The sequence below is a fragment of the Sycon ciliatum genome, chromosome 10, assembly GCF_964019385.1.
Source record: "Sycon ciliatum chromosome 10, ocSycCili1.1, whole genome shotgun sequence".
In the NCBI taxonomy this organism is placed as follows: Eukaryota; Metazoa; Porifera; class Calcarea; order Leucosolenida; family Sycettidae; genus Sycon; species Sycon ciliatum.
In genome coordinates, this window is record NC_088652.1 from 7,117,340 (window position 1) to 7,131,322 (window position 13,983).

Below are 13,983 nucleotides of genomic sequence, written 5' to 3' on the forward strand. Positions count from 1 at the left end.
AGCAGTCGTTCGCCCTAGACTCCCTCGGGGTCAAGCCCGCGAAAATCCGCAGCAAGGCTGACGACCGCGCACTCCAGCTGCTAGACACTCTCACCACGCGTACCGGACGCCGGTGGCAAACGGGGCTTCTCTGGCGGGAGGACAACATCACCCTTCCACGGAGCAAGGCAACGGCTGCCCAGCGTCTCGAGCAGCTGGAGAGGCGCCTGCGGAAGGATGACACGCTTGCACAAGGCTACCAGAGCAAGATCGACAGCTATTTGGAACAGGGGTATGCCCGGAAGCTGTCACCTGAGGAGGCCACCCACCAGCCAGAGCGGACATGGTACCTGCCACACTTTGCTGTGTACAACAAAGAGAAAGGCAAGGTGCGACTGGTGTTTGACGCCGCGGCAAAGTCGCATGGAAAGTCTCTAAACGACTTCCTCCTCACCGGCCCCGACCTCCTGACGCCGATCACACAAGTTCTGTACAACTTCCGACTGTATGAGGTTGCCTTTGGTGCAGACATCAAGGAGATGTTCCACCAGGTGAAGATGCGTCCCGAAGACCGTCATGCACAACGCTTCCTCTGGCGCGACATGGATGCAAGCAGACCAGCTGATGTGTACCAGATGGACGTGATGACGTTCGGTGCAGTCTGCTCACCAACCGCCGCCCAGTTTGCGAAGAACATCAATGCGCACGACTTGGCTTCCGGAGATGCGCGAACCGTGACAGCCATAGAGGAGTGCCACTATGTCGACGACTATTTCGACAGCAGCCCAACAACCGAGGAAGCTGTAGCACTGACTCGCAAGGTGATGGACGTCCACGAGGGGGGAGGGTTTGTGATCCGTAACTGGGTGAGCAACTCTCCGACGGTCCTCGAGAGCCTTCCATCAGATCTGAGGTCACCAAGAATCGTGAACGTCCACAGCCACGACCTCCCCATCGAGAAGACCCTGGGCCTCCGATGGGACCCTGCGAAGGACACTCTTGGCTTCTCCTGCGGCACGAAGCCAGATCCAAAGGCACCAGTCACGAAGCGAAGCGTCCTGCGACACACAATGTCGGTATTCGACCCACTCGGCCTGGTGTCCTGCCACTCCATCATCGCACGCATGCTTCTCCAAGACGTGTGGAGAGCTGGCATAGGCTGGGATGATGAACTCCCTGCATCTCTTGCACTGAGATGGACAGATTGGGCTGCAGAGCTAGATCAGGTTGCCACCGTAGAAGTGCCACGGTGCTACACACCGTTGATTGCAATCGCTACAGACATCCAGATGCACGTGTTCGCTGACGCAAGCGAGAAAGCATACGGCGCCGCTGCATACTTGAGAGTAGCGAACCACGGTACTCAGCTGGCAGTGTCCCTAGTTGCAGCGAAGGCACGCGTTGCTCCACTGAAACCGGCCTCGATACCCCGTCTGGAACTCCAGGCTGCGGTCCTCGCCTCGTGCCTATCCTGTACCGTACGGGAGCAGCTGCGTATTTCAATTCCACGGGTCATATTCTGGACAGACTCCAGAACGGTGCTGTTGTGGATACGCTCGGACGCCCGGCAATTCAAACCATTTGTGGCCCACCGGATCGCGGAAATAACAGACACAACAGAAGTAGATCAGTGGCACTGGGTACCAACAAGACTGAACCCAGCCGACGACCTCTCCAGAGGCATCTCTGCCCAGCGCTTGCAGCCGGACGATCGCTGGTTCGGCGGCCCGGACTACTTGAGGCAAGGCGAAGCAGACTGGCCCGCCGAGGAGACTCGTACGCCGGACCCGGATGATCTCGAGCTGAAGCGTGCGTTCAGTGGCGTCCACGCGGCAGCCGGAGACAGCTCAGAGCCACCCAGCCTGAAGGCAGCACTACCAGAGATCGAGCGCTTCTCAAGCTGGTGTCGCCTGGTAAGAGCAACCGCCTGGGTGCTACGCTTCACTCGCCACCTGAGACACGGAGGAAGAGACACTGCCAAGCCGTCGCTGACAGTCCCCGAGCTACGAGCCGCGGAGAGTCTTTGGTGGAAAGCTGCACAAGCGGAAGGCTTCCCAGAAGAACTCGCTGCGCTCCGCAATGGCAAGCCAGTCAACAAGGACAGCCGCCTGGTCCAGATGACACCCTTCATCGACGACAATGGCATCATGCGCTCTGACAGCCGCGTACGGAATGCAAAGGTTGAAAACAAGAACCTGCGCCAACCTGTCTTGCTCCCGCCGAAGCACGCCTTCACTAGGCTGCTCATACAGCAACACCATGTCTGGTCGTTACATCAAGGACAGGATCGCGTAGTGAACGAGCTGCGTCAGAAGTACTGGGTACCCGGTATCCGCACAGCGGTAAGAAGCACCTGGAGCGAGTGCCAGCATTGCAAGAATCTCCGTGCCAAGCCGCAGCCACCAATCATGTCGGCCCTGCCAGAGTGCCGCACTGACGCCTTTCAGCGACCCTTCACACGGACAGGACTGGACTACTTCGGCCCGCTGTCTGTCACTGTTGGGCGCAGACATGAGAAGCGGTACGGCGCTCTCTTCACTTGTCTCGCCACCCGAGCCGTTCACGTGGAGCTGGCGCACGACCTGTCCACAGACTCAACGCTAATGGCCATCCGGCGATTCATCAGCAGGCGAGGCTGTCCACTGGTGATCCACTCAGACAACGGAACCAACTTCAAAGGCGCCGCCAAGGAGCTCCGCCAGGCCATTCGTGAGCTGAATGAAGCTCGCATCCAGGACCAGCTTTCTCATGACGGCATTACATGGTCGTTCAACCCGCCGGCGGCACCCCACATGGGCGGAGCCTGGGAGCGGCTCGTTGGATCCATCAAGACCGCACTTCACGCCATCCTCAAAGAGCGCCATCCCAAGGAGGAGACCCTCCTGACCGCACTGGCAGAAGCAGAGGCACTCGTGAACAGTCGACCTCTCACACATGTCAGTCTGGATGCCGCCGACGACGAGGCCTTGACTCCGAACCACTTCCTGATCGGTTCCTCGTGTGCCATTCTTCAAGGAATCGCGCAGGCAGGAGATGTCTCGCTGCGGCGCCAATGGCGCGTTGCGCAAGCCCTTGCAGATATGTTCTGGCGCCGTTGGGTTCGCGAGTACCTTCCAACTCTCGCTCGCCGCACAAAGTGGAACCGCCAAACGAAGCAGCTCGTCGTAAACGACATTGTCATTATCGCGGATGACAACGCACCACGGGGTTCCTGGCCCAAAGGTGTCGTCTCAGCTGTCCATCCAGGCCGCGATGGTGTTGTCCGTGTTGTCGACGTCAAGACCGCATCAGGTAGCGTTTTTCGCCGACCCGCCGCGAAAATTTGTGTACTGGACGTGCGGTCGTAGAGCTGTCATGCCTCCCGCACTTCTGAGCTGCAGCTAGCTGCGCTGTTTTTTTCTCTTTTCTTCTTGTTTTCCTTTTTAATTGTTTCGTGCGTCCATGGACCGTCCACCCTTATTTCTACTCGAATAACACGATGGTTGCTAGGTTTTAATACAGTCTTCTTCGCTTTTCTTCTGTTCTTTTTTGCATGTTTATGTTAACTCTCCCACGGTTCATAACCAGGCGGGAGAATGGTGCTGCATGACAGCACTGACTCACGGCACCCTTTTCGTTTGTGCTTTGCCCGATTGGGCACCCACTGTAAAGAGCACGATACAACACTTTTCCATACATGTCCGACTCAGTTTGCACACTATTTTTCCTATAATCACACAACTCCGGAGAACAGGGACAGATCAATAAAGAACACCTTCTAACCAACAAGAGAATTAGGAGCTTGTGTCTGTGACGAGGGTTGTGCCACGGGGCACTAGGATCTCACGAAAACAACGATTGTATTGGCTTGATTGAGTTGTATTGTATTGAGTTAACGTATGCATTGATACTCCATTGTAGCCCTGTCATATGTTCAGTACACGCAACTCGCAAAACACCAACAGTCCTTGGATACACCACGTACAATATATTGTCTAAAAATGTGACCCAGGAGGGCATCATCAGGGATATAGGAGAAGAATATTGCAAAGCTGCCTGATATAAGACAGTACGGGGACAGGGACATAATTCAAGCTACTACAACGTAATCAGCAACAAGTCACCAGCTAGCACTAAGACATAACAATGTAAGTGGGCATTTCATCAAGTGCACAGTAGGCATGAGATAGCAATGATCGAGTTGATGTGTGTGCGTGTCTGTGTGTGTGTGGGGGGGGGGGGGGTGTATGGGTTTGGGGGGGGGGGGGGGAGTAGATTCTACGAGTCAAGTATGGAGTGTTCTTATCTCCTCAAGTTCTCCAGTCTCAAGTCATTCTTTTCCTATATCGCTCAGGATGCCCTCCTGGGTGAACATTTGGACAATCTATTGTACGTGTTGCAGCCAAGGACTATTCGTGTTGCGAGTTGGTTGAACTGAAATGAGCGAACTCAGTTTAAAAATCGAGGTTCTTGTCAAACTCGGCTTGATGCCGAGTTTTCCGCCTCCGTAGGAACGCCACCGCCCTTCAAGGATCAATGCTCAGATGCAGCTCGTAGAGGGGTAGGGAGTGAGTAGATCAGCTCTCCAACAAGTGGTCAAAGACCGAAAATACCATTCGCTGCACCCTCGTTTCCCTTGTGCCAGGTCACGAGTTCCCAAATTACCTGTGACTCGCAACACAGTCAGAAAGAATTCTCTCCTTCCAAGCAGGACTTGAACCGCGGTACCCTCTGTTCCTAAATCATGGTCTTAGACCATCCAAATATGCCTTTCTGCCTTCAAGAAAGTAGTTCACTTAGCTACTTTACCCTAAAATTTTGCTGGTTGAGCACCCCTCCATGGAAAATGCATCAGCTACTGTTGACATATCATTACAGAGCTGATGGTTCATGGTTGCCTGGTAAATTAAATCATTTCCCTCTCTCATGTTTTACTACAGAGGTCCCTGGTGCCTATTGCGGATAGGGGCAGTGGTCTGTATTATGATGCTCTTGGACCAGGCGATGATGTCCACTACGAGAACACAGCGGCATTCACCTTAGCACGGGCTTGCCATAAAGATGAGCATCATGACGTTCTAACGTGTAGAGACGACAATACTTACGACAATACTGATTTTCTGGCTAACTCACAAGCTGTAGCAGCCCCTGAAGGACCCCCGAGTCGGGCTCAAGCATGTGCCATCTTGATCGCATCTATGGATGAGGACACGTATGACAACAAGCCAGCTTTAGATTCCCATACCGTGGCTCCGACATTCCGTGAAAAGTTCCAGTTCTCCATTCACCCTTTCACCCAGCCTGCTATGAACGAGAATTTCTATGACAACGCAACACTCACCCTGCCACATAATTCTACATCATTACGGCCAGCTGTATCTGGGGGCCAACTGAGTTCGAAGTTTTCTTCCAATAGCAGAGTGAACAAGCTTGAACCTTGCACCCAGCCAGCTGTAGACGAGGATTTCTATGACAACACAGCCCTTACTCTGCCAGTTGATACAACATCATTACGGCCAGCTGTATCCGCAGGCCACATGAGCGCGATATCTGCATCCAATAGCCGAGTGATGATGCGAGTCGATGAAGGTGCTTATGACAACACAGAACTGGTTCGCTCATTACAGGTTTTACAGCCACGAGTCAAGGTGAGACAACTGCGATAACAGTATTGCGCCTTCTGATCGAAAATGCCCATATACCTAGGCACACGAGAAGCTGTTTCTCTGTATACCATTTCACATGCGTGCTGTTTGAGGATGGACAGAATTCATGCCCTGTTATTTTTGTGCTCGTCCACATGTATAGCACTTTGTGCTCTTGTGCACAGGGCACTGTTTCAAGCTGCAATGTCAGCCACCGATTGTCACACTGTCTTGTTATTATTAAATGGGTCTGCGTTTCTTAAAAACCCACACTGTTTTTGGGATCATTGGCCAAATTAAGGAGTTAGAGCACTCTAAAATTAATTTTTCACTGCGATCGGTTTGGCCAGTGCCTCTGCAGTCCGCTCAGCAAGTCGAAAAATATTGAAACAACTACTTGTCTGCAGAGTAAGTGGACCAGTCTGAACGTTCTTCAACTGGAGTATCCGTCCAGAACTATCCTTTTTGTGTTTTCGCTACTTATTTGTTCCTTTTTACAGCAGTCGCAGTCCACGATTGATCCTGATAACGTGTACAACACGTTGCGTGAGTGCTACTCACCGACAGAGGATGGGAACATGGGCCTGAACTATGACGTTCTGGATCGATCCAAGATGAAGGCGTCTTCGGAGTTGAGAATGAGCCAAGTTGACATGGTGAGTATTGGATATCACAAGTTTGTACAGACTAACTGGCGTGGCAAACCGATACTATGGCCATGAAGATACTCAATACTGTAAAGCGTGAAATTTTCGCGGCGTTTTTAGTTCGCGTTTTCAGAATCCGGACAGGTTTGCGAGGTTTTAATTTTGCAGAATGTGCTACTATATAGCACTGTGGCATTCTTGCTAAACCTTTCATGATTTCCTTTTTGCGCTGTCTAAATTTCGCGATTTCCACGCGGTCGCGAATTAGTATACTAGATATTGTCACAACTTCGGCTGCGATAAATTTATTTCAATGTTTGAAATCTTTGGACATCTTATCCCGAATGATATTCTCTTCCGCAGATCGATCTTCCTTGCTAGTGGTGGATAATACTGTGCATTACAATATGAGCCCCAGCCAGCAGAAACCTGAACATGTGTAATTTTTTCAAAAATTATTTTTTCGCTCGAAATCGATTCTACACTATTAATCATTCAAGTTATCAAGTTTGGTGACAATCTGATGAGCGAAAGCATGGAAAATAGAGTTTGAAGTCACACAGGTCAAGATTCAGTACAGTTGGTGCAGCATCCATGCCTAGTGACTCCATGCAAGTTGATCCTACAGTTTCTGATTGTGATGTGGAACAGGTACATGCAAGTAAATAGAATGCAAGTCAGGCTTGCCCTCTTGGTGCTGCAGGCATGAGTAGTTCAGAAGTGTGACGATATTCCATATACATCACTACCTTATTTACAACACCGGAGTGCAAAACGATGATTGGTGGCTGGCCTTCCAAATTGTGTTCAGGGACCTCTGTGCTGACAGTTTGAGCGTTGTCCCAAAGCTTGCCATACTGATAGATGTACTGACCAATACCACTGACATCCACTCCCTTGCACACTTTCACTCAGACCATGATTTCAGCATAATTGTATTTCAATGATATGAGCGAATACTCGCGTTTTGTAGCACGTGAAGATGTTGCCCCAAAGCGTTCAGCCGGTTTGACATTCTAGGGATCCCCTTTCTCAGCACAGGCAGCAGCCAGCTTGGCGTCGTCTGGCAAGGTAGAGTACTGATAATACTACGCTCTGTTTTGCGCCGTGAGAAGCCCTCCATCAGTGTCTGCAACATCATTGTTGTCGATGTAGAAATACGGATCGCTCAGCGGGTCGACATTCAGCTTCTCCTCGCAGTCGCCATTACTCCCGCACTGACTATCGTCGCCACCAGTATCCAGTGTCGATTTTATGAGGGCTCTTCGTTGCTATGCATATGAGACTCGCCACTGCTGGACAAACTCAGCGAGATCGCCACGAAAGAAATAATTCCGATCGCGAACTAACTTTCAGCGCCGCTTCGTACAGGGAGTCTCACGCTGACAACTCTGGACCTAAGTCTTTGTCGCGACACCTGTCGCCATCGCTGTGTCTAAACTCAACCTCCGTGTGACGAGCTCTCACCTAGCGCTAAAATCGATTGACCAGAGACATTTGAAGACCCTTGAAACTCCTTTGACAACAAAGACACCCACTCGATCGAAAAAGAATCTTCAAAAGCCAGCTCACTGCGCGTCCCAAACTTTGACGTCACATTTTGATGATTGATATCAAGTACACAAGTGCTGGTTTTCGCTGGCCGGGGCTCATATGTTGGATGAATGCTGCGTACATGGAAAAGGGAGAATCAGCAATCTGGTGATAGATTTTTGTTGTTCGTACCGTGCCAGTGCTCTTCGTGCATATACCCAACGGTGTAGACAAAGGACTAACCCCCCCCCCCCCCCACCCCCACCTAAAACATTGGGTGTGGGCTATCCCTGTATTGTTTCACAGAAAATTTTACCCGCATTTGCTGTACTGCATGTGCTCCGTGTATTCAGGCTCAAAGAGACCATAAGGGAACGTCAGATGTCACAATCTGTAATCCCATTCATGTTGCCGTAGCAGATACCTTCACGGTGAGTTAATATCTGAATTAATGTCTGGATGCATAGGGTACAAAATCCGTTTTTCATGCTTTTCACTCACAAAGCAACTGTTCAGTACATGGGGTAGTGGTCTACCAGAGCAATCACACTCACGCAGAACAAGAGCAAATGCACGAAAATATTTGTGAGTGAAAAATACGTTTTTTGCACTCTTTCGCTACGCTCAGCCGTGAAAAAACAAAACTTTTCTCTCGGTAGCTCAGTGTCGTGAAAACTGTTGTTCATGTATTTATCCTTCGTTGTGTTTCTCACTTTCTATTATGGTTCTTTTATACTCTCAGAGCCCCCCCCCCCCCCACACACACACCTGAAAATAAGCGACGCTGCGTAGGAACTTAGCGGAGATTATTAGATTTTGTACTAAGGGGATTCGGGACAGTTAGGCCCAAATATTTAATTTCAGCATCAGCCCAATCTGACATCAGGTTTGAATAGGTACAGCCTTATATTTTCGCTCAGTAATATCAGTTTTTCAATTGCCTGAATAGGTCTTGCCAAAAACACAATTTTCCTTGATGACACAAAATAACACAAAATACAAAAATTGATGAGAAATCGTCCATAACATCAGTTAGGACAGAAAATATGACATACAATTTTACAGATTGTTCGAGGTATTGACTAAGATGATATCAACACCGAAACATGTACACTTTGGTTGACGGTGGGATCCAGGTCGCCATTTCCTGGAGAAGAACAAAAACACGCAAAAAATGAAACTTTGAATGTATTTTGCAGCTTATTTTTGAGTTTGCCCCATATTTGGATACTTAAAACACGTTCTATAAGTGAGTTGGAACAGGTTTACCGCGGCGAAAATAGGGGTCACCGTGCATATTCTGGAGAAAAATCCAAAAAACTGTCAAAATTTGCCTAAAATTGGTAAATTCACGTATCTATATTGCTTGTACTTCTCTGCTGCTGCTTTGGTCATAACGTATTGGAATTTTGGCTGTTAGGTGTTGCATAAACTCACCAGAGCCTTCGGCGTTCAGAACAATACAAGGATGAAATAGCTGAACTGGTAAATTTGCAGGAAAACCCTGGGTGCACGCATTATCGATAGGTACTTTTCTCCATGATTACTCTCCTGTTGGTACTTGGTTGTGATACATGTACATGTAGCTATCATAGCGCTTAGCACTGCCCCATATAGAACTACAATGAAAGCTGACATGTTGGAACAAATCAGACGATATTGACTCCTCTTGTTCGTAAACTATGCGAGCTAGAACGTGTCCTCACACTGGCAAAAAGGATGGTATTTTTCGGTGCGCACAAACAAGTGAAGCACTGTGCCACAGGGCGTTCCTTACAGTTGGGTTGCTGCTGGTTCTTCGTTAGGTGTTCAGCCACCGCTAATATAATCTTCCTTGAGACTGTCACCCGCTTCTAACCTCCGACTTGCTCCTTCATCAGTCTGGAAATGGCTGGCTCACCACTTCGTTTGTAGGACAAGACAAAGGGCTTCATCACCAACCCACTGGCAGCTGCCCGCACTGCAACTGATTTAGAGAAGCACGTTCCTTGGACCAACGGTTGAAGGGTGGCCAGCCGCTTTTGCTGATGTTCTGCAAACTCCATCGCCGAACATGCTGATGCAAAAGTGACAGAGTGCTACAGGATACTGCCATCAGGGCGAGCTTCGACAATTTCAGCTGGGGCCGCAACATCCGCAACAGCATCATGAGCAGCGAAATCATTTCCAACGATGAACTATAAATCAATCTGAGGCTGTAGCTCCGGAGCTCCTGTATCGCGGTTTAGGGATCAGAGTGTTCACCCAGCACAAAAATGCCCACCATCGACACACACATCCGTGCACACATACACACACACACACACACACACACACACACACACACACACACACACACACATGCATGCTCTCACATGCAATAGAACACACGCGCACGTACACACACATACATTCACGCACGTGTGCGTACCCACCCACATGCATGTGCACACTCAAGTGCATGAGTGGAGATGCCAGCATACACATGTCACACCAACATGCCCTGGGAGCGGTCATGCTCGTGTGTATAGTATGTGTGCAAGGGCACGTCCACATGAGCGCATATGCATGTGCATGTTCATACATGCACAAACATGCAGGTCAATGCAAACACACAGACGCTCGCGGCCGCCGCGCATACAGTGTGCTCATACATTTCCATAGCAATAGGGTGGCAATTACTCGCAATATCATGAATAAATCTTATGAGATTGAAAAACGCACTTACCGAAAGCAGCTTTGGTGTTGCTTGTGGAAGCACGGGGCCAGGGTGTTGAGCAGTTACAGGGCTATCTGTATCTATAAAATTCTCCATCCCACACTGCTGACACGGAATGACAAGTACGTACCTCTTCTCTTCAACGCAATCAATGAGCGCCAGAGGTTTGCCACATCCAGGATTCTGGCACGCAGACAATCCCACAGTCAGATACCTGAGATGAACGATTCGTCGACCGTGAAGAGGGGCACTGAACGACCTCTTCGCGGGAGTCGAATCCAGTGCCGTTAGTGGTGGAGATCGCCCTTTCAGTTTTCAGGAACTCGATCGATCGTTTGAGTTTGCGAAGCGTTCCCCTCCTCGGCTTGTTGCATCGTCCAGTATGCAGAATGAGAGGCCGCGTCGCGGGTGACGGATTACTCTCCCGCGTCTTCATCTCCACGACACGTCGGCAGGAGAACCGCGCTATCCAAAAACCGCCAATGTCAAAACAAATCCGCAAGTCCACTAGCACTAGTGGCTGAGCTTCTTCCTCAAATCTTGTCTCGACTCGAGCACGCGCTGCGAAGTCATGGTCAAACTATTTACTGTGCATGATCGCGTCCCATTTTTCCACTCTGAAAGGCATTATTTTTCATAAACAAATTCGGAAATCCAACATGGCGCTAACCGTCGCGAACAAAAAAAATAAAAAAATAAGTCTGTTTTACGTTCGGCGGAGTTTTTTTTAATTCTATGTTTTGACAATAATTATGACGTATACATAGGGACTGGAAATTGAAAAAGTCTGAATGCCTCTGGCTAGCTACGATATGGTACAGAGTAAAAGCTTCAACAAACCATATTTTAATATTAGCACAATTGCTGGCGCTGTATGACTATCAGGATCGCAAGAAACACGTGATAGCAACCAGTACAATCGGTTCTAAGTCAGTCGCTGAAAACCAGTGACAATATCATTGCGGTCGACTGAGCACAAATTGCTGTTTAGGCGATTACGAAATGGGAGATGGTTTTTCGACTCCAGTGCATTTCGCCGAATTCTTATCTCTTACACACCTGGTGCCAAAATACATAGTGAAAATGTTATCCTAGCCTTCAGAACATCAATATACTTTGAAACATTAGGAATTCCTCCCCCCCCCCCCCCCCCCCCCGCCGTGCGTTTTCATGTACATGTCCAGTACCACCAGTGTGCCAACGTTAGCTGGTGTTGTCGGCTGCATTTCGGGCTCTGAGCTCTGTTCCCCGGCTCCAGAGCTACGAGATATGGTAAGGTCACTCCAGCTCACCCCTTTTCCAAGTGACCCTGGACGATCTGGCGGGAAGAGTCCTGACTCATCGCGGATTTTTTTGGTCTTCATGCAGCCTCTGCTTGACAGCTCGTCTCGCTTTCGCAACTCCAGTATAAAACAGTTTCGTTTCTTCCTCTCTTGTCTTGCACTTAGGCATACCTATCCTTGACTAGTTTGGGCTTGCCTCGCAAAGTTAGGCCAGTAAAATCGGGATAAGCGTCCATGATTCAGTCACCAAGATTATAGGTTCCTTACCCAAAGCTTACAGTTTTTCAGTTAAATTCGGCGACAGGGTCGGCGGTGGAAATGTAACTTCGTCGAAATGTACTCGCTGAATGTGTTATTGGGCGAAAAAGTCAAGCTGCGAATCAGCACATTCGCGATGTTGTCATCCGTTGAATTGATCACCTCTAAATGTCTCCGGACGAAATGTCACGCGCCTGATTGGCCAGATACCATCGATTCTATTCGTTTATGCTGGATTTGTTACAGACCAATTGTGGTGCAAGCGATGCCGAAGACATCTATGATAACACAGTCTTGGATGGTGTTGTACGCGACAGCAAGCAGGGGTGACCCAACTGCGTCTTTGGATATGATTTCAATCACCACCAATATTTCAGCTTTTTTATTGCATAATTATTATCTATCCACATTTTCTCTCTAAAATGCTCACAAAAATACTCACCTTGATTTTTTACATCCACAGGCGATATATAAAATTATGATAGGGCAGCTTCATCATTCGTATGCAGAGGTCACGCATTTCATAAACGGAGCACCAGAGCAAAATGGTCTTAAATGTGTGTGTTAAATGTCTTGCTACAACCAAAATACACATCGTGCACGTGGGATGCTTCACATTCCCCAGAAAAGATCTAGTTTGAATACATACATGTGCTTCTTAAAATTATTTTACGTTGCTAAATTCACACGGTTCTTGATTTAGTGGCAACTTTGGCCTCAGATAAATCTTGAATGAAGAATACCACCTGCCAAGATGTTCACATAATGATACTTTTCCTTTGCATGCTTTCTGCTACATTTTGATGCCAGTATCTGCGCCAAGAGCTAACACATACAAGATTGTGCCTTGCACTGATAGCTGTGCCTTTGTATTCTCTGTTTGTGGAAATCAAGTCTTAGAGGCTCGAGTGCATTACTTATTGCTATGTTTTAATGCTAAATGCTCTGGACTGGTGCCGCTTTGTGTAAGCTGCACGCCTTTTCTTCTATCACCGTACGTGTTTACATTTTAGTTACCTTCCGTTGAATTAGCATTGATGTTTGGTGTTCTCACGGAATGCTAATATCTTGCATCATGCACATTGGGTCTCCTACGCGTAGTTCATGAAATGGCCACACAGTGTTGCTTGGAGCTAGCATGGACTGGCCGACACATTGATCTGCTCGGTGTGAGTCATGGCGAACTACACGAACCAAACTTGGCTTTTTGCAACTGTGACAACCGCCTGGTCAGCTGTGCTGATGGCGAGCGATTCGCGAGAAACGCAGTGGCATTTGAATTGCGAAACCTGCTGCAACTCTTAGGTTGCACGGGCAGGTGGTGCCGTTACGCCGTCCGTTGAAACATCCGCTGGTAATCAATCACGATACACCAATCGTCTCTAGATATTGCTTGAACGTACAAGAACAATAGATATAAAGGACATTGAGGATGGACAGCTGCGTTTCCAACACTAAAGTTGGCAGTTCCTGCTCACGGCAGGCTGACTAACCTCGTTCGTAGTAATTGTGCATCATGTGGCCATTCCTGTGCAGAGTACCCGACCTGTCCCATAAGTAGGATTTTTTCTCTGTCACACTACAAACACAGCTCCTGAATGAGACAGACTCGTGCATGCAAGCCGCTCCACTAATATCTTTGAAATATTAATTATGCCAATCAAACGAGAAGGGTAGGCGAGCTAATAACCATGTTTAGCAACGTTCCCAATGCCACACCACCAAGACTAAGTGTGCATTAGGCATTAGGCCGCGGTGACACCAAGCGCGATTCAGTCATTCAGAGGACCTCCCTCAATCTTTCAAACAAGCAACCTGGTTCCAATGTGGCAATGAAGCTCCTCTAGCTCTCCCAGTACGGTACCAAAACTCCGCTGATTGCCACGTTCATGTTACACAGAAAATCAAATTCAAAAAAAGAGCATGGAGAAAAAACCTGTACAACACGCAACACAAGGCAG

General features: G+C 48.7%; 1 protein-coding gene across 1 annotated transcript in view; it reads left to right on the forward strand.

Moving 5' to 3' along the window:
* Positions 1 to 13,043, forward strand: part of LOC135826341 (uncharacterized) — a 33,628-nt gene extending 20,585 nt beyond the window's left edge. Inside the window, exons 8-11 of the mRNA XM_065338955.1 lie at positions 4,899 to 5,606; positions 6,104 to 6,259; positions 8,137 to 8,214; positions 12,269 to 13,043. Of these exons, the coding sequence (XP_065195027.1) occupies positions 4,899 to 5,606; positions 6,104 to 6,259; positions 8,137 to 8,214; positions 12,269 to 12,352 (1,026 nt within the window). The 3' untranslated portion in view covers positions 12,353 to 13,043. The remainder of the gene's footprint in view (positions 1 to 4,898; positions 5,607 to 6,103; positions 6,260 to 8,136; positions 8,215 to 12,268) is intronic.
* Positions 13,044 to 13,983: the final 940 nt, after the last annotated feature.